Below are 25,550 nucleotides of genomic sequence, written 5' to 3'. Positions count from 1 at the left end.
TTGCTACAGTATGAACTCAGGGCCATTCTCACACACTGATATGAGGATGTTTCGAGATGTTCAATGGCTTACATGTCAAAAACACTCAACTATTCTCAGCAGCACTACTCCGTAGTTGAAGAAGAAGTGCTGACTATTGACTATGCCCTCAAAAAATTCATGTGTTCTCTTATGAAAGTTCCACCTCATTACTGACCACCTGCCCTTAGTTTCATTGTTTAATCCTTCTGCTTCACTGCCCGATAAAGCAGCATATCACCTGCAGCAGTGTCCTTGCTTATGTTGTTACAACTGTGAATTATGTTTTCAGTCCACCGCACAACATGCCAGTGCTGGCATGCTGCCACAGCTCCCGATAGGACCAGATCCTACTTTTGATCAGGACAAACTTGTTTTTCACTTAGATGTTGAAGTGTAATGTACAGTGGAAGGGCTTCCATTACGGGATCCAGAATCACAGCTGCTGTTGCTTCCAATCCGATTTTGCATCGAGCATGGTTGGCCAGACAGCCCTATGCAGTACTTCTGATTCTTCATGTACCTGTTTTGCCGTACATCAAAGCTTTTCAGTATTTGACGGTGTTGTTTTCTTAGCTACGAGTGGCTGTCACCTAGGGTCGTGATCCCAACTGCCCTTCGGTGGGATGTGCTTCAGCTCCTACAACAGGAACATTGGGTAGGGGGGGAGGGGGGGGGGTCGTCACATACCAAGTTATTGGCTCATCAGCAAGTGGTTTTCTCCGATATTGACAGTGACATTGTACACCTTGCTGCGGCCTGCTCTCCGTGTGCTACCCAAGAGGTTGCACTTCAGTTGATGCTCTCTCCCTGGCAACACCACAGTGCCTGTGGGAACACATCCATGTTGATTTTGTGGAACCCTTCCTAAATTCTTCCTGTTTGTAGGTTGTTGATGCTTTCTCTAAATTTCCATGTGTTATCTGCTGTCCTTCAATTTCAGCTGCAGCTATGAGTAAGTCTTTCTCCAAAAATTTTCCTAGTGAAGGACTGCCTTATATGTTCATGACAGGTAACAGCCCTCTGTGCGCCTCAGGCCTTCCACAGTTTTTGTGCCCACGAAGACATTCACCGAGTGGCTGCGCCTCCTTTTCGCTCTGAATCTAATGGTGAGGCAGAACAACTAGTCCACATGTTCAAAGCTCAAACAAAAAAAAGTTTGTCGCCAATTACTCCATGGATGACGCCTTAACACACTTCTTAAGTTCCTACAGGTTTATACTCATGGGGGATTTGAATACAGCTGAGATGCTCCATGCTCATCAGCCATGCCCCCTCCTGAAGGTGCTCACGCCATCTCACCAATGCCCGTCAGTGTGACCCTCGTCGTGTTCACTCCTGGCTCTGGGATCTAGGACTGGGGGTTCAGCCGAACACAGTCCACAGCAGCTAAGGCCACTGCCTCTGCATGGTGCGCACCAGAAATGGGCTTGTGGTGCACCACCATGACCGGCTATGTCTTCATACCACAGTGAGGCTGCAGGTCTGATGCTGCTGCCTTCACCTCCTCCCTCAGCACATGTCCTGGACTCATGCGGTGTCCCTGCTGTGGGGATGGACTCATCCTCCTTGTGGATGTTGCTGCCTTCTGCCTCTCCTGCATGGTCAAGCCCCCTGGTGCCTGCTGCCTGGCCTTCAGATAATGATGCATCTCTCAAAATAAACAATAACGCCCTACAGTGCCATATATCCCAAGATTTCGTGAATTCAAATCGCTTCACAAGTGCTTCATTAGAAAACTTGTGAAACGGTTTGAATTCATGAAATCCAGGGATATATGGCACAGTATGACAATATTGCTCATTTTGAGAGATGCATATGTGGCCTGAAGATAACATAGTGGAATGCCGAAACTGGTTGTAATCAAAATAAAAAAAAATAACATCTCAATTACAAGGCTCCCCTTTCACAGGAGATGAAGGAGAGATTATCAGCAGGGCACAAAATGTATTAGGAATGGAAGAGAGCATCGAAGAACTAGTCATAAGCACGCATTGGTGGGCTTAAATCAATAATAAAAATACACGGCTGTTGGAGAATTTCATAGATTTTGACAATCATGGCTCATGCCACGTGATTTCGCCAGCCAATGACAGCAGATATTCAGAGCATAGGACGTGTGATGTAGTTAGCCAATAGCAACATCAATGTTAAGTGGCGTGAACACACAAGCAGGAAAAGTTAATGGTTTAAATTAATGTACATAGTGTAGCTACAAGAAAAGCTAAGCTTTCGCGTATAATATTCGTCTTTTTGCGTTTGTTACATTTTAAGATACAGCACACAAATGTGGCAGTAAAATTTTAAATAATGACGTTAATCTGGTCTTCTGGGCTCGAAATTCTACTAAGAGGCTGGTCCTCAAAGCGTTTAGTTTTAAATGAGAGTTAAACGCTCTGTAATTTAAGAAATTCATTTCACATTCTCACACTGCATTTTGCGTAAATGGAAATTTACTTTGAAAGTAACGCTTTTCAAAGCAACATTCACAATATCTTCCCGCGACCTGTTAGAGATAGGTTCACTTGAGCGCCAGAAAACAGACGTTACTGCGCATGGGCAGCTCCGAAAACGCGTATGTGTGTGTGTGTGTGTGTGTGTGTGTGTGTAAAGAGACCTTACATGGCGTCATAAAAGAAATAAAACATCAAGGGCTTCTGGAGCATCGGAATTTCGTAAACCATACAAAAATGCGTAATTCAGTTTAAATTGCACATTCCTGCGCCCAGATTCACAATGACGTAGGCCCAACCTGATATTAAGTTTTTCAGTGCGGTTTTCGGGATGCAAATTTTCTTGGAGTACCAGTACTGTATCATCTCATGTTTGGTTCTTTATGATGCCAGAATGCCATACGTGCCGGACGATGAAAATGTGCATTTGAAATTCAGTGAACAGTTGAAACTAGCTAACAGTGTGGATTGAAATACTTCGTTTCTAACAAATTGACCGCCTCTGCGGAAAAGATTAATAAAAGCCACATTTGTTTAGCAAACTGACAAAAATAACTTCATTGTTCTGCAATGCGATTAATGCTTGTCTGCGCGGAAATAAAATAAAATCAGAAAACTGACACTAATAACATATTTTAGCCTTCCGTAATTATGTGAATGTATTTTAATTCGCTTGACAGCTCCCAACCGTTTTGTTTTGATTTGACGTGAGAACTGTAAACGAGGAGGAAACAGCAAAATCACTAAACGTAAACACGGCTCACGTGGAGACTAACCCCCTCCCCCACTACAACCCATATTGCTCCACGCAGGAGCGAATCTGGCAGCTTGTGCGTGCCAGAAAAATCTTTCCCGTAAGCATCTGACTGCTTGTCACTACTACTGCTACAGCTAACAGCCATACTTCCAAAAGTTTCAAGCAGCCGGAAGCGGGAAGAGGTACTGCGCATACGCAACTCAACTGCGCATGCGCGTGAGACCGCTGGCAACTGCTCAAACGAACTTGATATAAACAGTTGTATCATGACGTTCATCGGCAGAAGTTTATTGTTACGCGGTATTCCACAGTCTTCGTCCTAAGACCTTTGACACATTTTGCTGTTTATCAGTTCTTATCAGTTAAACCTACAAAAAATTAACTGAAGACTAAAACAACGAAAAATTCCCGGAGCTCTAAAAAATTCACAGGTTTTTTCCCGGATGAAAAAATTCCTCGGATTTTCCCGGTTGTCCCGGAGCGTATACACCCCGCTTAAGCTGCAAAAAAGATTATCCCACATAACCTTGATCCCACCCATGCATCCTGCGAAAGCCAAATTTTAGCTCCAACTGCAGCAATTTGACTGTTCAAAAGATCAAGAAACACTTTACAAAGCGGAAGAAATACTTTGTACCTGATTAAATATGGCACTCCACATTTCTGATCAGTTAAAGAAAAGACAAGACAATGAGAGACATGGGTTATGAAGCATTTAATGACTGGTTTACAGAAAATTGTCTTATAAGGAAAGCAACTCTTTAATGTAGACTACAGTCTTATCTTAGATATTTTATTACTTTTGTGGAAATATTGAAACAAAAACAATGAAAAATATACTTACATGATGAAATGAGCAGTAGTAGTAATGTAAAACACTTCATTACGGGAAGACTGTTCTCAATTGATTGTCCTGCAACAAAAGACTTAATAAAAATTCATGCTTACTGTTAGAAAAAACTTTCATGGGAACAGTGGTTTATAATAAAATCAAAATAAATATTAACACTCATTATTTATCAACTGCTGATACAGAAATGAGTAGAGCAGGACTGTGGTATAATCACAAACTAAAGACTCATTAACTTTTGAAACTTATAACAGGAAAGGAAAAAGGGAAAGGAGTGGTGAGATAAAAGATGTTTGACAGAAGTAAAAACTCACTCCATATCCTAATCCAATCTCAATATTTTTTAGCTATGAAAACTCTCAAACGTTAATAAGGCAAGCTGAAAAAGTACTATGACACCAGCCTTGCATCCTTCCACAATATGCCCATTGCCATGTCCGATTGCTTCCTAGTCCAAGCACGTATGGAGTGCAGGAAGAATGATTGAATGCCTTTGTGCATGCAGTAACTATTCTAATTTTATCCTCACGATCCCTACATGAGCGATATTTACGGGGTTGTAGCAGATTCCTAAGAGTCATCATTTAAAGACAGTTCTTGGTATTTTGTTAGAAGACTGAGCCATGCTCCGGCTCGCGTTTGTGCCGTTGACAGGTTGGCGTCGTGTATTCGGATTGTGACCCCTCGATTTCTTAGTGCGTTCAGTGGCGCCACTACGTTTGCTCGCTTTGTCTGTCCATGAGTGGCAGCAGCGGCATTTACCTATAGCGAGTACTGTGGCACTGTCTTTGGAGCGACCTCTAGTATTTTTGGGTCGTCGTGTGGGAGTTCAGTTGAGACGGAGGACCAGTGAAGTCCTCACAGACCCAGGACTCGCCGGGACAGCTGGCAACATATGCACTACCCGATGGAAGGATGAGGTCGCGAGAGTGCACGACCACGCCAAGGACCCGATTCAGCCAGTTTAAGTTGAATGAATCGTTATATCCGAGTAGTGAAACCGCCACCATTGTGTGTGTATCCGTCCGCCGAAGTCCTCATGGTAACAAGCTGTTAGTTGGCGATTCATACTGGGACGTTTGCCTTGCCAGACTTGATCGAGAGTGACCGTTGGTTGGTCGTTCGGTCGCTCGTCTCAACGGACGTCGTGTATTTGGTCTTCCCACAGCTTCTGGGTTATCTGAGTTTGTGGCGACTTGCAATTCGTCCTTGTTGCTCCACAGTGACTGGTTATAGTACTGTTTGAGTTGTTTGTGCAATTGTTTTCGCGGATCGGTTTGTATCTAGTGCGGTTTTGAATGAGCAGTTATTTTAACGCTGTCTGCGTACTGGATTCGTGGAGGCAACTTGTCATTACCTTGGATTATTCTTGCGTTTGAACATGTTCTCTTGTACAATGTTTGTCGTTTTACGATGTCAAGAGTGTAGTCTGCCTGTCTGCCTGGCATGGGTTATTCTATTGTGTATTGGGCATCGCACGTTAGGTAGATTTTGTGAGAATGTTGGTATTGCGTTTAACTGTGACTGGTTTGAGTTGCCATCCTGTTAAGTGAGTATAGCACTTGGTTGCCTGTCTCACCTTACTTACGTTTGAGAGTCTTTCTCAGGTCGATCCTTGGAGCACTGTCTGTGGATCACTCCCTTCTTTATTTGGGCTGATTGTGTCAATTGTTTAAAAAAATAATATTTTGTTTAAATTCTTCCTATTGCTTGTGGCCTTCAGATGACAAATAATTTGAATTCTTCTTAATAAGGCCTTCAGCTGTGCGTGTAGGTCGTGTTACAGTCAATTTTTTTATTTGGTTGTTTAAAAATTATTTTGGTATTTTTGACGTGTAGTTGTCTTCCTCATTTATAATTCAGGCCTTCAGCCGCTAATTGTTCTGAAGTACTGCTTGTGGCCTTCAGCCGACAAATAATTTTGAATTCTTTCTTAATAAGGCCTTCAGTCGTCAGTGTAGCTTGTATTACAGTCAATTTTTAAAAATGATTGTTTTTAAAAAATTATTTCCTTAAATAAAGTGTACATGTTTACTGAGCAACCAACGGTAACTGAGCAAGGCCGCGTCCACACCTTTTCCTGCCTTCCCTGAGTCCCACATTTCAGACTTTCTTGGGAGTAGATTATATTTATTTTCCAGATTCTGCCATTTCAGTTTCTTCAGAATCTCTGCAGAACTCTCCCACGGATCAAACAAATGTGGCACCATTCACGCTGTCTTTCCCTGTATACATTCAAAATCCCCTTACAACCAGTTGCGCAAGTGATACGTAAACGCCGGGCGCGATGGTCAAGCGGTTCTAGGCGCTCAGTCCGGAACGGCGCGACTGCTACGGTCGCGGGTTCGAATCCTGCCTCGGGCATGGATGTGTGTGATGTCCTTAGGTTAGTTAGGTTTAAGTAGTTCTAAGTTCTAGGGGACTGATGACCACAGATGTTAAGTCCCATAGTGCTCAGAGCCATTTGCACCATTTTTTTGATATGTAAGCGATCTCCTTTTTAGACCGATAGCACTTCCCCAGTGTTCTACCAATAAACCACCTGCTTTACTCATGACTGAGGCTATGTGATCAATCCATTTGATATCCCTACAAAGTGTTTCACCCAAGTATTTGTATCAGTTGGCTGATTCTAACAAAGCCTTAGTGATATTATAGTCATAGGATATCATGTTTTTTCCGTTTTGAAATGCACAATTTTGCATAGAGAATAGAGCTCAAAAAGCAAAATGGTTCATATTTTTCATGACAAATGGGTCTGGGTACACTTGGTAGAAAATGGCTCTGAGCACTATGGGACTTAACTTCTGAGGTCATCAGTCCACTAGAACTTAGAACTACTTAAACCTAACTAGCCTAAGGACATCACACATATCCATGCCCGATGCAGGATTCGAACCTGCGACCGTAGGGTCGCGCGGTTCCGGACTGCGCGCCTAGAACCGCTAGACCACCGCGGCCGGCATATAAACGTAATGGAGAGAGAGAGAGAGAGAGAAGAGAGAGAGAGAGAGAGAGAGAGAGAGAGAGAGAGTTGGGGAGGGGGGGGGGGCTGGAGGAGGGGACAGCGGCCTCCCCTAAGTATGCCCTTGAACATGATCAGTACTTTTATGAGTACTCTTCGGAATACATGCAACTAAAGCAGCAAACTCCTTTTTCATGGTAACGTAAGTATAGTGTCACTGACATTTTTGAATTTTCAGTTAAGGTTTTTTACCCTCCACTTTGTTTTACACTTTCCCATCGCTATGGAAATTGGCGTTGCCCATATTCCAAACTAATACAAATGAAGTAAAGCAGTCATCAACACACATTTAGGTATGTACACCGAAGTTCTGGTACAGGTTATGCTCAACACTCTGAGTGAGTGCTTCATAAATAGCTCTTGATTGGCTGAAGCTGCTGCCAGTGTTATATGTTTGGCCACTGTCAATACTGTCATTTTTCCCTACCTGTGTGTGCCATGGCTGTTAGCGATTGTCGTGCCATGTCAAACCAGTAACCTCATGTGTATAGTGCCACAACTATGCGAGGCACGAGCAGCTTGTCCCCTCTGCAGTGGCACTCTCAGCACAATAATCAGCGGTCAGGATATTGGGATTTGATAGGTGGAGCTTGCTTTCTCTGCACCTTTGCTCCCTGCAAGGCCCCCCCCCCCCCCCCCCCCCCCATCATCAAACAGTAGGTGTGTGGTCCTATGAATCTATTTATCCAAACATACGTGCAGAATCCATCCATATATATAGAATGGGGCGATAGGCCACAGTTTACCAGGTAATTTCTATCATGGTGCACTGTGAAATTTTTTGCATACTAAAAGTGTGATTGCCGGAAGTGATCATAAAGTTAAATGCAGACAAAAACTGAAGGCTGATTGTAAATTAACATTTTGACGTCAGGATGTGTATTCTGATATACATACCATTAGGGCATGTTGTCCTACAAAGCAAACAACGATCCACAGTTTATCTCATCTGTATAATAGGATGCAACATAAAGCATAACACACACCACTAATCTGGCATTGGAGAAATGTTCTCTTCGCCACACAAGTATATAATAATTCATCAGTTAGCAAAATGATGAAACAGTAGCAAAACTATGGGTACTAGACCTGTTTTCCACTTAGAACAATGTGATGATGTTGAACAGCTCAATAAAGGTTTGTAGTTCTTCAAACATAACCATGCAGAAGGTACTCAAAATGAAACAATGGATGTTAGCTGTAACACACTAATACATGGGAGCAATAATACATAGGATTATGTGGGCACAGCGGAACAATCACGTGAGCTCATTCTCAGTTAAGGAAAATCGTGGGCTCTAGTTCATTAGCAGGTTACTGGGAAAACATAATTTGTTTATGAAAGCATTCATGATAAATACTGTTATTATCTTAAGGTCTGCTGGAACACACTAATGAGAAACTTATTTAAAAATACACTCTAAGGCAAAAAAAAGACACGCCACAAAGGAATTACCTGATTGTGACAGAAATCGAAGACGTGATGATATATAGACAAACAAATGATTTCAATTTCGGAACAACCGTATCGTCTATTCAAGTGAATGAGCTTCACAAACTGAGAAAGTCAATAATGTGTTGGTCCATCTCTGATCCTCATGCAAGCAGTTATTCGGCTTCTTATTGATTGACAAGAGTTGTTGGATGTCTTCCTATGGGATATCATGCCAAACTCTGTCTAATTGGTGCGTTATATGTTCAAAATCGTGGGCTGGTTGCAGGGCCCTGCCCCGATGCTCCGTATGTTATCAATTAGGGAGAGGTCTGGAGATCTTCCTGGCCAAGGCTGGGTTTGGCAAGTAAGAAGGCATGCAGTAGAGACTCTCTCTGTGCGCGGGCGGGCATTATCTTGCTGAAATCTAAGCCCATGACGGCTTGCCATGAAGGGCAACAAAACGACGCGTAGGACATCACTGATGTACCGCTATACTGCAAGGGTGCTGGGGACGACAACCAAGGGGGCCTGCCATGAAAAGAAATGGCACTCCAGCCCTCTGTTAGGCTGTATGGCAGGCAACAATCACATTGGTATCACACTGCTGTCCGAGGCACCCCCAGACACGTCTTTGCTGGTCATTGAGACACCATTTGAAGTTACTCTCATCACTGAATACAATTCTACTCCAACCAATGAGATTCCAAGCCGAAGACGCGCCTGGAGAAGCCCTGGACAGTGGTGAGATACCACGCTGACATGCGGCGGACAACAGTGGGGGCCCTCTGGTTGTCATTCCCGGCACACTTGCCGCACAGTGGTACGTCGACGATATTCTAAGCCCCGTTTTATTGCCCTTCACGGGAAGCCATAGTGAGTTGACATTTCATTACGATAACCAAATGTTTCTAAAACTGAGGTAAGCCTGTTCCACCTCTCTAATCGCCTTTCATCAGCAAAGATCAGTCCACAGTTCGGCCCTCTTGGCACAGTCAGATACAATGAATGCCCAAAATACGTGGGAGTCACTCTGGACAGAACTTTAACATACAAAAAACACATTTCCAACTCAGCCAAGAAGATACAAACACGAGTGAACCTTCAAACTTCCTGGCAGATTAAAACTGTGTGCCGGACCGAGACTCGAACTCGGGAACTTTGCCTTTCGCGGGCAAGTGCTCTACCGACTGAGCTACCCAAGCACGACTCACGCCCCGTCCTCACAGCTTTACTTCTGCCAGTACCTCGTCTCCTACCTTCCAAACTTTACAGAAGCTCTCCTGCGAACCTTGCAGAACTAGCACTCCTGAAAGAAAGGATACTGCGGAGACATGGCTTAGCCACAGCCTGGGGGATGTTTCTAGAATGAAATTTTCACTCTACAGCGGAGTGTGCGCTGATATGAAACTGTGAGGACGGGGCGTGAGTCGTGCTTGGGTAGCTCAGTCGGTAGAGCACTTGCCCGCGAAAGGCAAAGGTCCCGAGTTCGAGTCTCGGTTCGGCACACAGTTTTAATCTGCCAGGAAGTTTCACATCAGCGCACACTCCGCTGTAGAGTGAAAATTTCATTCACTAGTGAACCTTGTGAGAAAGTTGGCAGGCAGTACATGGGGAGCAACCACATCAGTTCTCCGAGGAGCGTCCCTTGCACTGGTGTAATCCGCAGCAGAATACTGTGCACCAGTTTGGCTCCGAAGCATCCACATAGCGAAAGTAGACGTCCAACTGAACTCAGTTATGAGAGTAATTTGTGGTACAGTCCGGTCTACACCTACTTGCTGGCTACCAGTGCTTTCAAACGTCTGTCCACCAGACCGTCGAAAGGCTGCTCTTTACAACCTCTGTCAGCATGTTTCTGAAAACATCTCGATCCCTCTTCATGACGATTTGCTATCACTGCCCAGGAAACGCCCCAAATCTAGAAGACCAGCATATGAAATGGGAGTCCAATTGCTATCCACAGGATTCGACCAGGACGCAGAGTGGAAACGTGAGTGGCAAGCTACAAGAACCCGAAACCACGTACTTGTAGACAATCCAACAGTTCCAGTTCCCGGCTTCCACCAACCAAGGGAGGTGTGGGTGCAGTTAAACAGATATCGGACCGAAGAGGGTAGGTGAAAATACAACATGCACAAGTGGGGCTTTTCAAGTGACAGTGTGTGTGACTGTGGTGACACCCAAACAATGAGCCACATTGTGAATGACTGTCCAATCAGACGCTTCCCTGGTGGCATTGAGAAGCTCCACCAAGCTTCCCACGAGGCATTCCGCTTGATCGAGTCCATCAACATCCGAGTGTAGTCTGAGCCGTTTTAAAACTTGTGTGCTATATACAATTTCACATGTTCATTTTTAAATATATTTCTTTGTTTTACTATATGTGTATTACTGTAATTGATGCATACGATAATAAATAATAATTACGATAATTCCCACCCTCACACGGCGAGAGTTCCTTCTATTTGTAGTCGTACTTACCAAATATTACTTTGACCAGCAGTCATCGAATCTCTCCCTAATTCAGAATTTTAGGAGCATTATGGGCAGGACACTTCAACTGGTTGGGGATTCTGACGATGTAACGCGCAAACTGGATGATATCTCTCAAGAGGGCATCCAGCAACTGTGTCAATCAATGCCAAGCAGAATAGCTGCTTGCTTAAGGGCCAGAGGTGGACCAACGCGTTGTTTATTTGCTTGATGAAGACAGAGCACTATTTTCAACATGGCTAATGGAACAGTGTGTCACGACTGCTTTCCCTGCCTCGTGATGACTGGGTGTTGTGTGCTGTCCTTAGGTTAGTTAGGTTTAAGTAGTTCTAAGTTCTAGGGGACTGATGACCATAGATGTTAAGTCCCATAGTGCTCAGAGCCATTTGAACCATTTGTCATGACTGCTACAGACAAATATAACACAAAATAAAATAAAACAACCCTCTATCCCAGGTACCAAACTCGATTGTTCTCTAGTGTATATTTCATGTGCCCTGTATTATTATTAGTACATGTACTGTAATTATGTCAACAAAATGTATTTGTACAACATAATTATATAAACTACCTATGAGGACATCAGCTGCATAAAAATGCCCAATGATGGATCAAAATAAATAAATAAAATTCGATCGTTACCTGGCTTGCCTCTTACCTACAACAGTATAACTACTTCCCAGTCACAGTACAATTCAAAATATATAGTTAATGCTTCAGTGTTGCGGTATCAACAAATGGGCCTACTGTGGGACTACAGAGGTTAGAGAAATAAGGTGAAATGCATGAATTTTCATGTCTCATTCCATTTGATCGAGCGAAATCTCTAAAAACTTACAGAACTGACAAAATATATTTAAAAACTGAATTTCGGCACTTTTGGGCGTCTCGAAACAATTTTTCGGGACACCGTATGTTACAATAAAAGCCGGACAATGCCGGTTTTCTGTGACGTTTGGTCAGCCTACTCTTATCTCGCCCGATAACACTCCATGCGTTGCGATATACCACGAAGGAGGAGAGCGAGGTCTAACACCACCTATAACCCCAGATAGCGTTTGTTTTATTTCATTTATCGCATCCAAGACATCACTTTTACAAAAATCTTTGTTGTTGTTGTGGTCTTCAGTCCAAAGACGGGCTTGAGGCAGCTCTCAAGACTACTCTATCCTGTGCAGGCTTCTTCATCTCCGAGTAACCCTTCTTTTAGTCAGGTTGTGCCAGAAGTTCCTCTTCTCCCCAATTCTATTCAGCACCTCCTCATTAGTTACGTAATCTACCCATCTAATCTTCAGCATTCTTCTGTAGCTCCACGTTTCGAAACCTTGTATTCTCTTCTTGTCTAAACTATTTATCGTCCATGTCTCGCTTCCATATGTGGCCACACTCCACACAAATACTTTCAGAAAAGACTTCCTGACACTTAAATCTATACTTGATGTTAACAAATTTCTCTTCTTCAGAAACGCTTTCCTTGCCAGAGCCAATCTACATTTTATATCCTCTCTACTTCTACCATCATCACTTATTTTGCTCCCCAGTTAGCAAAACTCATCTACTACCTTAAGGGCCTCATTTCCAAATCTAATTCCCCTTAAAATCTTTAAGATAACAATAAAGAGAAAACATAAAGCATTACAGAATACTTGGTAGTGAGAGAAGTGAAGATTAAATAAAGTAAAACACAGAAGGCAATGTTCATTTAAAAGAGCTGGTTGGATTCTGTCTGGGATTATAATCTTTATATCCCGTACGAAGCCCAGTACGTTGCAGCTTGTCATTTGCTGTTAGTAGGCTCGTCCAGTTTCCTGCAGACTAGTTTGTGTTGTGGGTTTTGCAGTTCACATTTGCAGAGCTCGTCTGTACTGATATAGCCCCAATACCGTTAATCTGAGGTTACATGTGATAAATATCGTGTAAATAAAACTCCTACTTCCGAAACCGATTTTGGTTTTGTGTCTGAATCGGAATTGCTGGCCCAATAATTTATAGTTTCTCCGAGTGTCGGTTGGTTTTACACGTACAGTTAATCTGTAATAAGCTACAGCTGTTCTGAATAGGGCCGGTTTAACGTCACGAGGTGCCGTAGCATGATGGATTACTTATCTAGCAATATGTACCCTCATCTTTTCAATGTATTATTTCACATTGTGTAATACATGATTGTCACGTCTCTTAAAATTTTATTTTACCAATTTAACCATTAACAGACGCTGTGCAGTTTGATTTAAGAACCAATATCTGAGCCAAACAATGAACATTGCTAAAGACACTAAAACTACCCGTCACAAAAATAGAACCTTGTAGGACCAGTAACTCACCCCATCGTAAAACTGAAATAATGTTTTCGAACGATTACCTAATTAAGACTTATACACGCAGCAACTCACTTTAAGTACGCCAAACAGTAAAACAAAGTGACACATTGGTTTGGAAAGCCTGGTCTATGATATTTTCTAATACTGCTTAGCTGAAGACGGGAGCCTAACAGTGCGTCAATCGGTGAGAGAAAATGAGCAGACTGGAGTACGTATTTGAATGAGATAAACATTGAAATATGTATGAAAACTTTTTCAGACATCCGTTGACACGTGATAGTCAAATATACTGTAAAGACACAGTGTGAATTAAGTATTAGTGAAAGGAACTTAGGATAATGGAAACAATACGTAGTGGGAAATAACATCACTAACCTTAATTGAAACGAAAGACAGTCAGACTTTGGGAGTAATCACACTGTTCCTCGGAGCGGGTGATGTCAGGTACGAAGCAAGAGGAAGTATCTACAAACGATTGTTACGCGAGCTTTGTTAACACAGTAAGCCAAATAACCTCTGTCGGTAACATTATAGTGCACCTTCGTAATAATTCACATCACACCGTGTCACTACAGTGTTTTGTAAACAAAGCTCTTGCGTCAAATTGTAAAACGCCGAATGTGGTTCAAAAATATAGAACTGCCGATACTTCAGATGTCTCAAATGCGCTCTATTATTTACTCCACAATCATCCGCACAAAATCATGAACAGTGTTATTATTTTCTACTGAAAACTTATAACTGTTCATTTTCTCCCAAAAATACGATAATGTGTGCGACAGTGTTTTATTACACGTACCCAGCTAACTCAAGCGCATTACGATAAAAAGTGCGACGTAGCCACTGGTGGTAGGTTACATTGTCGTATTCCAACATTTTGAAGGCTTAGAGTGGCTGGAAAACTTCAGAGTGAGTAAAAGCATACAGGCTCTATATTTCCATCGAATGTTTTATCAACAGGCCAGCCTTTGGCATTAAAAGAGAGAGTGTGTATAGCAGTTCAGAAATGAACCACGTACGCAGGATACTCCATTCTACTCTATCCTGTGCAAGCTTCTTCATCTCCCAGTACCTACTGCAACCTACATCCTTGTGTATCTGTTTAGTGTATTCTCTCTTGGTCTCCCTCTACGATTTTTACCCTCCACACTGCCTTCCAGTACCAAATTGGTGATCCCTTGATGCCTCAGAACATGTCCTACCAACCGATCCCTTCTTCTAATCAAGTTGTGCCATAAACTTCTCTTCTCCCCAATGCTATTCAATACCTTCTCATTAGTTATATGATCTACCCATCTAATCTTCAGCATTCTTCTGTAGCACCACATTTCGAAAGCTTCTATTCTCTTCTTGTCCAAACTATTTATCGTCCATGTTTCACTTCCATACATGGCTACAGTCCATACAAATACTTTCAGAAACGACTTCCTGACACTTAAATCTATACTCGATGTTCAGCATACACATCAGCATTTACGGCCTACGTATATCTTTCCGTCTAATAATTATCAAATGTTCTACTCTCCAAGTAGGAAACGTGTAACTTCCATATCAGTCCAATATTTCTTATTTTTCCCTTCACTCTTGACAACATCACTTCGTCGACATCAACCAATATAAAAAAAGTACCAGTCGGTCGACTCAGTCACGACTCAGATGCTACAGTGCCTTTATATGGAGCTACAAGCGATTTTCGGAGCTGAACTCCGACAGCCATACCGTGTTTCCAGAACTGACACTGTAGTGTTCATAAGACTAGCCAGAAGCAGTAGGGGGATATCGATTTACGCAAAACACTCGAAGGAATCGGCGATCCGTATGACAATTACGTCAATTCTGCTTTTGCAGGAGCAGACAACATGGATGTAGACTGCCAAACCTGCGAGAGGGAGGCGGGGCTTGTTCCTCCGATCGCCTCATCTACCGCTATGGCGATAAATTCTGGTTTGTTTACGCTCCGGCCGACTGCTACGATATAGTGTCGCATTCTAAACACGATAGTTCATTTTGCATAGCAGAATTTCATGACACAGTGACATTCGAAATCCTGCTCTTAACTGCCTGACAAATCGCTCGGTTGTAGTACTGTGGAAGCGAGCGACTGATTTGCAGGCGATATCACCAGCGATCTGTCGCTAGCGTGTGGGGCCCTTTAAATCCAGAAAAACACTCGCTACAGTGGATGGTGGGAGTGCCAGACTCCACGTTAGTCAAAAGACGGTGTACGATATCGCGCCGATGGTCAGTTTGTCTACTTCTTTGAGTTCGCTACCAATACTAGTCTACCTGTAATGGAGCGCTCTGGTTCCACTTAGGACTCGCTTTCAGGAGGACAACGGTCCAAATCTGCGTCCGTCCATCTAGATTTAAGTTTTCCGTGATTTCCCTGCATCGTTCCACGCAAATATCAAGGTGGTTCCTTTGAAATTGCAAAGCCGATTTCCGTTCCCATTCTTAACTTGTGTTCCGTCTCTAATGACCTCGTTGTCGACGTAAACTTAAACCGTGATCTCTTTTTTCTTCCTTCAACCTTAACCCGACATGTAAAGCAATATGCACTGCCACTGTTGTAGACGGCGTGCTAAACTCAATGCTGTCAGCTAACTAGGAATGCCTGATAATCATCGGTATTTATGAAATATCGATGTTGGATGATAATACATCGATGTTCCAATATCGATACTACATTCTTCAAACATCGTTATGTTAGACTGTGGTAACACTGACGTAAAGGGCAAAATATCGAATGTCGATGTTGGCAAGAACCAATTTTTTTTTTTTTTTGAAACTTCCGGGCAGATTAAAACTGTGTGCTGGAACGAGACTCGAACTCGGGACCTTTGCCTTTCGCGGGCAAGTGCTCTACCAACTGAGCTACCCAAGCACGACTCATGCCCCGTCCTCACAGCTTCACTTCTGCCAGGACCTCGTATCCTACCTTCCAAACTTTACAGAAGCTCTCCTGCGAACCTTGCAGAACTAGCACTCCTGAAGGAAAGGATATTGCGGAGACATGGCTTAGCCACAGCCTGGGGGATGTTTCCAGAATGAGATTCTGGAATTATTTTTTTGTGATTTAAACGACTCTTTTTCTGAACATATAATTACATCAGCGCATCGGTCAAAGGAGAAGGAACATTTGGATGAAAAAGTCGTGTAGACCTATGGTATTATGCAGTCATACTCAATTTGGAAGAAAAAAAATCAAAATATCTTGCATGAAACCAGTACAGATTAATGAAGAATGTCTGAGGAGCAACATCAGAACAGAAATAAAAAATAAAAAAGGGATTGCTATTAACTGTATATTAACATACCAGCCAAATCAACAAAGGGAGCGCATACAGTAGTTTGTAGGGGGGAACGAGATCTGGGGGTATCGAGTATTTTTAATATTTTGGAAGGCGAATGGCGACTTGTAATTAGCCATTAAAAGTTCAATTTCCAGAGCTGTTAAAAACCTGAACAATGCCGTCTTTTAAATCATTTTCTTGAGGAAAAAACAAGTGATTGCACTAATATTTTTTTCTTTTTCCTGAGAGCTAAGTACGGGTAGGGGGAGGGTCGCCTCCCCCCTTGCCCCGAGTCCCCTCCCCCCCCCCCCCTGCCCCCTTGTTCACGGGTCCACCGACTTATCACCAGTTATGGGCAGCCTTGGTGTCAACGTAGCCCGTTCTACGATTCAAGAACACTCACTTTCAGGATGCTTTTATATTTCGAAGGCAATCGAAATCATCAAGGATTTGCTTGCAGCTGCTCAAACACCTTTCAATGAAAGTGAGCAAGATGTTGATATATTACTGGAAAACAGATAGACCAAATGTTATTATCGGACTGAACATTATAAAATACCACAAGAAAAGAATAATTTGCAAACTGGAACATGAATGGAGCTACCAATGCAGTTAAGTTATTACCTCAAAGAGCGCCTAGATTTTAAACAAGATCAGTTAAAAAAATGGAAGCACAACATTGGTAGGTTTAGAAATCGATATGAAATCAAAATCAACATCGATGATGCACCAACCACGTCCAACCCTACTGCTAACGAAGTAAGGCTAGATTGACAGCGACGGAAAGCTATCTGTCAGTGTTGGCAAATCAGTGGTTTTCCCACTAAATCTGGTGATTTTTATAGCTGTCTACAGTGAGAATTTTGCATCAAGTGGCTAGTGAGAATTGTATTAGAGTTTAAAAATATTTGAGTATTATTATGGTAAAATTATTTTTAAAAATCACTTTATTCACTCAAAATACAGCACGCATCATTATTTGCTGACGTCTAGCAACACTTAAATTCATCATCTAAACATTTGTAATACATGATATTCTGTCTTCGTTCCGTATAGTTACGCGGGAGTACCGTTAGTATTAATACAGCTGCAACTGCATGCATAGTGCATACTTGCAGTGCAGATGTTATCGTGATGTTGTTTACGTCATTCGATACTGTTTCAGTGCCGAACATCGACAAAGCAACGGCACAGTATATACAGATATTTCGTGCTGCGTGGATACGTGATAGTAAATTTGCATACTTGCTAGAAAGAATTCAAGGCGATGACACAACAGCATATTGTAAATTTTGTCGTAGTTCTTTGTTAGCGCGTTATGCTGACATATTAAGCCACGGTGACTCTCTCTCTCTCTGTCTCTCTCTCTCTCTCTCTCTCTCTCTCTCTCTCTCTCTCTCTCTCACACACACACACACACACACACACACACACACACACACACACACAGCTTCCACACCATTTTCTGGAGTAAGACAAATAAAAATACCTTTCAAAACCCTGAAAGAATATTCAGAAGTAAATCAAGCTGAAGGTTCCCTTGCATTATTTGTTTCCAACTAATGTGCGATCATATCATACGACCCCTAAGTGATTTGTGCAAGAGTAAATTCACATTGGTGTTGCCAGAAAAGTTCAAGTGCATATAACAAAGTGTAGTGCAGTTATGAAACATTTACTAAGGCACTGTTTTGTGGAAAATTACCAGCGTGATATCGCCGACAGCATGTCATTCCAGTTGATGAATCAACAGACGTCAGCGTGACAAAAAGTTTAGAAATAATAGTAATATATTAGAGTGCTGCAACCAATGTGATCATTTCAACACTTTTTAAAGAAGCCGACCTCGACCCTTGTAACGCACAATCCATCGTAACAGCAATTACGGAGACTCTTCAAGAATTCGAATTAGATCCAATCAAGCTACAGGGTACAAGCGCAGACAATTCGAACGTGATGATAGGTGTTAACAACAGTGTTGTATAATTAAATTTTCCTTGAGACACTTAACCTTTACCTTTATCCACGCTAATGACGGAAGCTGAATGAATGACAACTTGTGTCACATCAAGGAATTGAGCCCAGGTCTCCTTACTTACAAGGCAGGAATGCTAACTATTACCCTAGGCTCGACAGTGCTCCACGCACAACCCAAGTCCAATGCCCTCCCCAACACAAACTTCATATCTTCAGCTTTAATAGTGACGATTTAGAGGAGAAATAAGCTGAAGATATGAACTGAAGTTTACGGTGGGGAGGATACTGTAGTTGGATAGTCTGTGCAGCGACTTAAAGTATGGGAGTGTGGTGATGTAACGGTCAGTATTTCTGCCTAGTAAGCAAAGAGACCTGCGTTCGAGTCACTGCTGTGGCACATTTATTCAGCATCCATCATTATCGTAGATAACAATAAGAATGTAGTGTGTGGACATATAAGGTGAGAATGTGGGTAGCGCGAGAGGTAAGAGCGAGATAATCCCTGCAGTCACACTATCCTCTGTGCCCTGCTGCATAGAACGTCTATCATGCAAACAGGAGATCACAGGTTTGAGTCCCGCTCGGGGCACACATTTTCACCTGACCCGTTGATATATATCAACGCTCGCCAGCAGCTGAAGGTATTAATATATAATTCTAATTTCGTTTTAGACGGCTGCAGGTCATCAATGGTGTCTATAAGTATATAGTTCTGGCAATACCGGCCATGGCCTCCTTCTTCTGTGCGGATGCACACATATTACCCGAACTCTTACGGGACTTGGTAAGAATGTCTTCCATGAGCAATAAGTGTTTTGGGTAGGGACGCTACGAATGTGTGGGCATATAAGGCGAGAATGCGGGTCTCGCGGGAGGCGTGCGTGAGATAGTCCCTGCAGTCGCACTATCCTCGGTGGCTCGGCTGGATGGAGCGTCTGCTATGTAAGCAGGAGATCCCGGGTTCGAGTCCCGGACGGGGTATACATTTTCACCTGTCCCCGTTAATATATATAAACGCCCGTCGGCAGATGAAGGTATTAATATATAACTCTAAATTTCATTCCGCATTTGATTCTTATATAGCGTATGTACCATTCAATTCAACTTGCAATTTCTGCCAAGAGATTCATCATTGCGCCAACAGTTGTATCTTGATATTTATCAGCCTGTCAATGAAGGAGCAAGAACCCCTGAATATTCCACATGTGTTATACTTGTCCAGAGAGCCTATGGTAACTACAGACCAGTTGTTAGAGTTTAGGACGCACTTCGAAATAGTACGAATCAAAGACAAGTGTCATACTGCAGAAATGCTTCAGGCAATGTTTTCTGACGAATGCAGTTTGACGCATTTAATATTTTTAAAGTCGATTCTATTCGATTTGTAAATGGTTAATAAACATTTAGAATCCAGCACAGGGGATTCATGCAAACTGTTAATTGACCTCATTGTGCTAATAGAGTCACTAATAAAACGTGTTGTTGGCCTCACGTATTCTGGGCAAAGAAAATTAAATTGGACTTTGTGAAAAGAACTTACGTCCTAAAGCGTATCTAGAACATGAATTCGAAAAAATATATTGGTGAACTGAGAAAATCTCAATTACACCCAGAACAAGAACACATCCTACGTCAGAGACACATCCAGTTTGTCTGCCAACTAATAATTCAGTTGTTGCAAGGACTACAAGACAGTATTAAATTTTAAGAGGAATTTCACTTTTTGCAGTGTCCAAAGATCTTCGGGTCGTTAAAGAGCTATTGATTCCTCTCCTTGAACCGTGCAATTTTGACCCTGGCACGATAACAATAATTGATCTTCAATGGAAAAATTTAATTCTTATCAAATTGTCGGAAACCACAGACGCTATTGATTTCTAGCGCGAAGTGTTTAAATGGAGACAGGCAAGTGACGTCAACCCATTTCACGAATTGGTAACGTTTGCATTGCACGCGGAAGTAGAAAGACTTTTTGTCCAGGATGACCATTATTAAAACTAAAGCGAAAGAAAGGATGAAATCTGAAGTGATGGATTCGCTTTTGTCGATTAGAACAGGAATGAGAAGGAAGAAACAATGTTGCCACAATTATGAACTACCAACAAAGTGCTGTAGCAGACAGAAACTGTTACGGGCCTAGCGTGGTAGCCGCTTTGTCTTAGGCGCCATGCCACGGTTCGCGTGGCTCCCCCCGTCGGAGGTTCGAGTCTTCCGTGGGGAATGTGTGTGTGTGTGTGTGTGTGTGTGTGTGTGTGTGTGTGTGTGTATGTGTATGTGGGTGGGTTTTGTCCTTAGTGTGTAAGCCTAGGGACCTATGACCTCAGCAGTTTTGTTCCACAGCAACTTACCAAAATACCGGTGAACTGTTACGGCATATGAAGCATGTACTTTATCCGCCACTACCTCTGCCTCTGACGTTGAACTTCCTGTCGAGAAACGCGTTGACGAACTGGAGCTGCTCATTTTTTATAACATAACTACGCTGTGACAAATTTCATAATACTACTCCAGCTTTAAACACAAGGGGTAAATTGAATTGTCTCATATTTTCAGCTACTGTACATACTCAATGCCTAAAAAAATAACTAGCTAATGATTTTGTTAAACCCACGAAAATAAAACCTAGTGATTTCTGGTGGCTTTGAATGAGCTTTTTAGTGGGCAATCCCATTTCACTGTTGGCAACGCTGCTGTCAGTGCCGCTCGTTGTATCCATTCAACTAGTTCCCATCTGTCAACGAGCAAAGTAACTTCACAATGGGAGCGAATTAACCATCTCTTTCGCGGTGCTGTAATAGTAACTTTCTGTTGTGTTATTCTACGAAAGCAGAAGCATGTTCTTCTGTTTCGGGATCGCTGACGCACTAGAAAAAACAAACGACGGAATAGGCACAGCCTCTTCACTGATTTAAAGATAGGGAATGACGACACCACGAAAATATAACACGGTAAACTGACTGCAGTTATGGGAACGTGTTTACCGTAAATTGTTAGTAGCAACCAGAAAAAAAATTGCATGTCTATCGACGTCATCCGATCTGTGCCGGTTTTCTCCGCTAACGGCAGCGCCAAGATTCTTACAGTGAACAAGCTGTACATACGGATTAAGAAGGGTAGACACCCGACGGTCTAGGTTCTAGGGCCTAGGCACACTACATGCCGATAATTCCGCAGTATACTGTCGTCCTTCCAGCAATACACCTTACTCATATAGTGTGTCACGTTCAGAGCGTCTTATTTTTTATGAAACTAATAGGCAAACCGCTCCGGTGCCCGATCGGGATACGAAACGGACCCTCGATTTTCGAGGGCAATGCTGTTACCGTCTGAACGACGATATCCAGTCACGTCTCACAACCCACTTCTCAGCTGCAAAGGGAAATGAAGGGTCGTGTTGGTAGCACCGTCGTGTCGGCGCCTCAGTATTAGAGAAGAGATATCGTTAACAGAGTGCACTCCAGTGGTCTTAAAATTGAAGCGCTGTTACGCGCTGCCCGTCTACACACCATTGTCATGGACAGCGCAACAATTAGTCATTGACTGGCATTTTTGCACGATAATACTCGTCACACACTATCACTGTGACATCATTTAATCACAGCGTAATGTGTATGAATCTACACTGCAGCGGAATAAACCACTGGCCAATTTTATCTGATGTTTCATTTTCTCGTAAAAAGTTTAACTAGTTCGCCGGTTTTTAAAACTACATTTCCTCTCCCGCATATGATGACTCGTTTGTTCTGGCATCTTTTAAAGCCAATCCTAAACACAAACAATTTTTTTCAGAGTTTCCTTGCTAGCGCGAAGTTCAGTTCGGTGAACAAAAGCTGTGAAGTTTTCACAAAGCTGATATTTCTTTGTATTACTCATAATATAGCAAGAATTGATGCAAAGTAATATTTTTATCCATAGTGTCAGTGGGACATTTGTTGTGTACGCTTCGCTTCTTTTTCTTTGGGACTGATGCTTCAATGGCACACCGTCATTACTTATTCCTTCCGTCAATAAATTTAATGTTGGTCACAACAAGTTGTCGCGACTGCCGTAAGGATAATTTTCGCGAACGTCCTCTGTGACGCAGAAAAAAAAAAAAAAATTTAACTGGAACGTGGCTGTCACGTGACCAACGCTACAGCAGAGACTACAGTCCTCACTGTAGAGTAATACCTCTTCCGTCTTTTAAATATTTGGTAAGCTGACATTTGGTTACTATGTCATTCAATCCCGTCATCAGTTTGACATGTCATCTTGTGTAGTACATATCCTACTCTAAAGCTGCAATAATTATAACAGATTTCTAATATTTCAAACATCTCTCTCTCTCTCTCTCTCTCTCTCTCTCTCTCTCTCTCTCTGTGTGTGTGTGTGTGTGTGTGTGTGTGTGTGTGTGTGTGTGTGTGTGTTTCTCATACAGGATGATTCCGCGATGATGTTACAAACTTGCAGGGGTGATACAAAAGGGTAAATGTATCAGTTTGAGGTAAGAGACATGGTTTAGGACGGCCAAGTTCAAAATGGTTCAAATGGCTCTGAGCACTATGGGACTTAACAGCTATGGTCATCAGTCCCCTAGAACTTAGAACTACTTAAACCTAACTAACCTAAGGACATCACACAACACCCAGTCATCACGAGGCAGAGAAAATCCCTGACCCCGCTACCCTTCAGTCTTAGCAACAATAGTACCGGTACATCTACACCGCTTCAGTGGTATCAGAACGATTTTCGCTTATAAATTTTGACTTGATCGTCCTAGGCCAGGTTCTCTTACATCAAATTGATACATTTACCGTTTTCAATCATCCCTGAAAGCTTGTAACTTTACGGAATCACCCTGTATAAATCACTTGATGTCATATTACGGAATAACCCTGTATAAATGACATGGTTAAACATCTATATGGGGCATACATTAAAACAGCCAATTTCAATCCCACAGCAAGTACAGGTGGGACGAACAACCTCCACTCGCTAATGTACTTAGAACGCATCAGCGGAGGCTGTCTTCTGCAGAGTCTCTGCAAAGACAACTTTGTGAAATATTTCTGCCACACCGATGGTCTGCCTGTAATTCTGAGTCTGAGCTGAAAATCTGATCCGCTGGCCTCCGGTATTAGGTTCAAAACTTTCACGTACACCGACAACTGGACGACACTTCGAAAATATGTTGTTTGGTTTGTAAACCATCTAAAGTGAGAAACGCAAACTTTTCTTAGACGCACGATATAAGGCGAGGAACGCACCACAGAAAACGACCGATGCCCACTAGGAGACACGCCCACATGTTAGCTTTACCTGGTAAACTGTTCGCCCGATGCACTAGCGTCGTCTCCCAGCTTCAGAATAACTTAAGATGCACTGGGTGGTCTTCACTAGGATATGCAGCACTTGAGTCAGCACCAGAAATGCGAGAATCCTCGAATAACGCCAAAATAATTGGGAAGAAGAGCGCCAGCGAGACTTACCTATACGCTGCCGACGCAGATAGTGGCGCTCTGGGCTTGATAAAGCGCCCACGTCTTATCTGATAAGGCCGTGCGTTAGTCGCCGCTGCTGGAACACTGAGCTTCCAGGTAAACGCTCGCTTTCATCACAAACAGCGTCACCCAAGCTGACGCTAATGGCCTACTTGCTTGTTCGACAATGCCGCCTCTTTCCAACAATTGGAGTCTGCATTGCAGCCGTGGTGGCAGTCATTTCCTGTTAGATTTAAACCCATGTCTCCGTATCAGTGATTCCCAAAGTGGTCTATATCGATCCCAAGTGACCGACTCCAAACTGAAAGGGACCCATGTTAGCAGAGAAAAAAAAATTAAGGGAGAAGTTCGCATTAGATGTACATGGGGGTCCACGAGAGTGGATCCCATTTAGAGAGGTCGCAATCACAATTCCAAAACCTTCTCACAGAGCTGAAACTTGCTCCTGTGTACATTACTGTTCGTCTCAATTGGCTGTGAGATACGGTGGAACAGCTCTTTATTTCCGCTCTTATGCTCGCAACGTTCAGCGACATGATTAATTATTGTTCTGACTCCACTCCGTAGAGTGCTATATATTTTCCTTCTCCAAATGATGAAAAAAGTATCTGGCGCTGCAGGTGATGAGCTAGGAACCGCTTCGTCTCATCAAGAGATGTGTTAATTTGCGACACAAGACGGGTCAACAGTCACTTCGCAGTGGCTACATCAGCTGAGACTGGCAGCGGCCGAATGCAAAACATGAGTAGGTGGAGGTCGATCGATTTATCTTGATCCGGAACTAGAAAGCCCTCGTTCATTGCCATGTGAACAGAATATAGCTGGGTATCATACCAGATAAACAGAATCAGTCTCATGTTGTTTGGGAGTGCCGGAGAAAAGTAAGTAAATTTTTTTTATGAAATAGTTCGACTGCGTAGAAACGCACCAATCGTGACTTGAGATTGAGAGGGTTCAAAAAAATGGTTCAAATGGCTCTGAGCACTATGGGACTTAACAACTGTGGTCATCAGTCCCCTAGAACTTAGAACTACTTAAACATAACTAACCTAAGGACATCACACACATCCATGCCCGAGGCAGAATTCGAACCTGCGACCGTAGCGGTCACGCGGTTCCAGACTGAAGCGCCTAGAATCGCACGGCCACACGGGCCGGCGAGAGGGTTCATTTTGATTGCCATGTCTTATCATATTTATTTGAATAGCCCAATTTTTGTCCATAGATGGTCCATTCTGTAGATAGTATAGCGTTGGTTAGTTGAAGTGTTCATTCACCGCCCGGAGTGGCCGTGCGGTTTGAGGCGCCATGTCACGGATTGCGCGGCCCCTCCCGCCAGAGGTTCGAGTCCTCCCTCGGGCACGGGTGTATCTGTTGTTTTTAGCATAAGTTAGTTTAAGCAGTGTGTAAGTCTAGGGACCGATGACCTTAGCAATTTGGTCCCTTGGGAA

At 42.8% G+C, this 25,550-nt stretch overlaps 1 protein-coding gene across 1 annotated transcript in view; it reads right to left on the bottom strand.

The window, feature by feature from the left end:
• LOC124595663 overlaps window positions 1-24,030 on the bottom strand; it is a 172,194-nt gene extending 148,164 nt beyond the window's left edge. The window contains exons 1-2 of the mRNA XM_047134507.1: window positions 23,918-24,030; window positions 4,073-4,141 (exon numbers count right to left, since the gene is read on the bottom strand). Coding sequence (XP_046990463.1) covers window positions 4,073-4,112 — 40 coding nt within the window. The 5' untranslated portion in view covers window positions 4,113-4,141; window positions 23,918-24,030. The remainder of the gene's footprint in view (window positions 1-4,072; window positions 4,142-23,917) is intronic.
• Window positions 24,031-25,550: the final 1,520 nt, after the last annotated feature.

Source organism: Schistocerca americana, chromosome 2 (genome assembly GCF_021461395.2).
Source record: "Schistocerca americana isolate TAMUIC-IGC-003095 chromosome 2, iqSchAmer2.1, whole genome shotgun sequence".
Classification (NCBI taxonomy): Eukaryota; Metazoa; Arthropoda; class Insecta; order Orthoptera; family Acrididae; genus Schistocerca; species Schistocerca americana.
The sequence above is the reverse complement of the archived record's forward strand: the minus strand, read 5'-3'. Positions and strand labels throughout refer to the sequence as shown.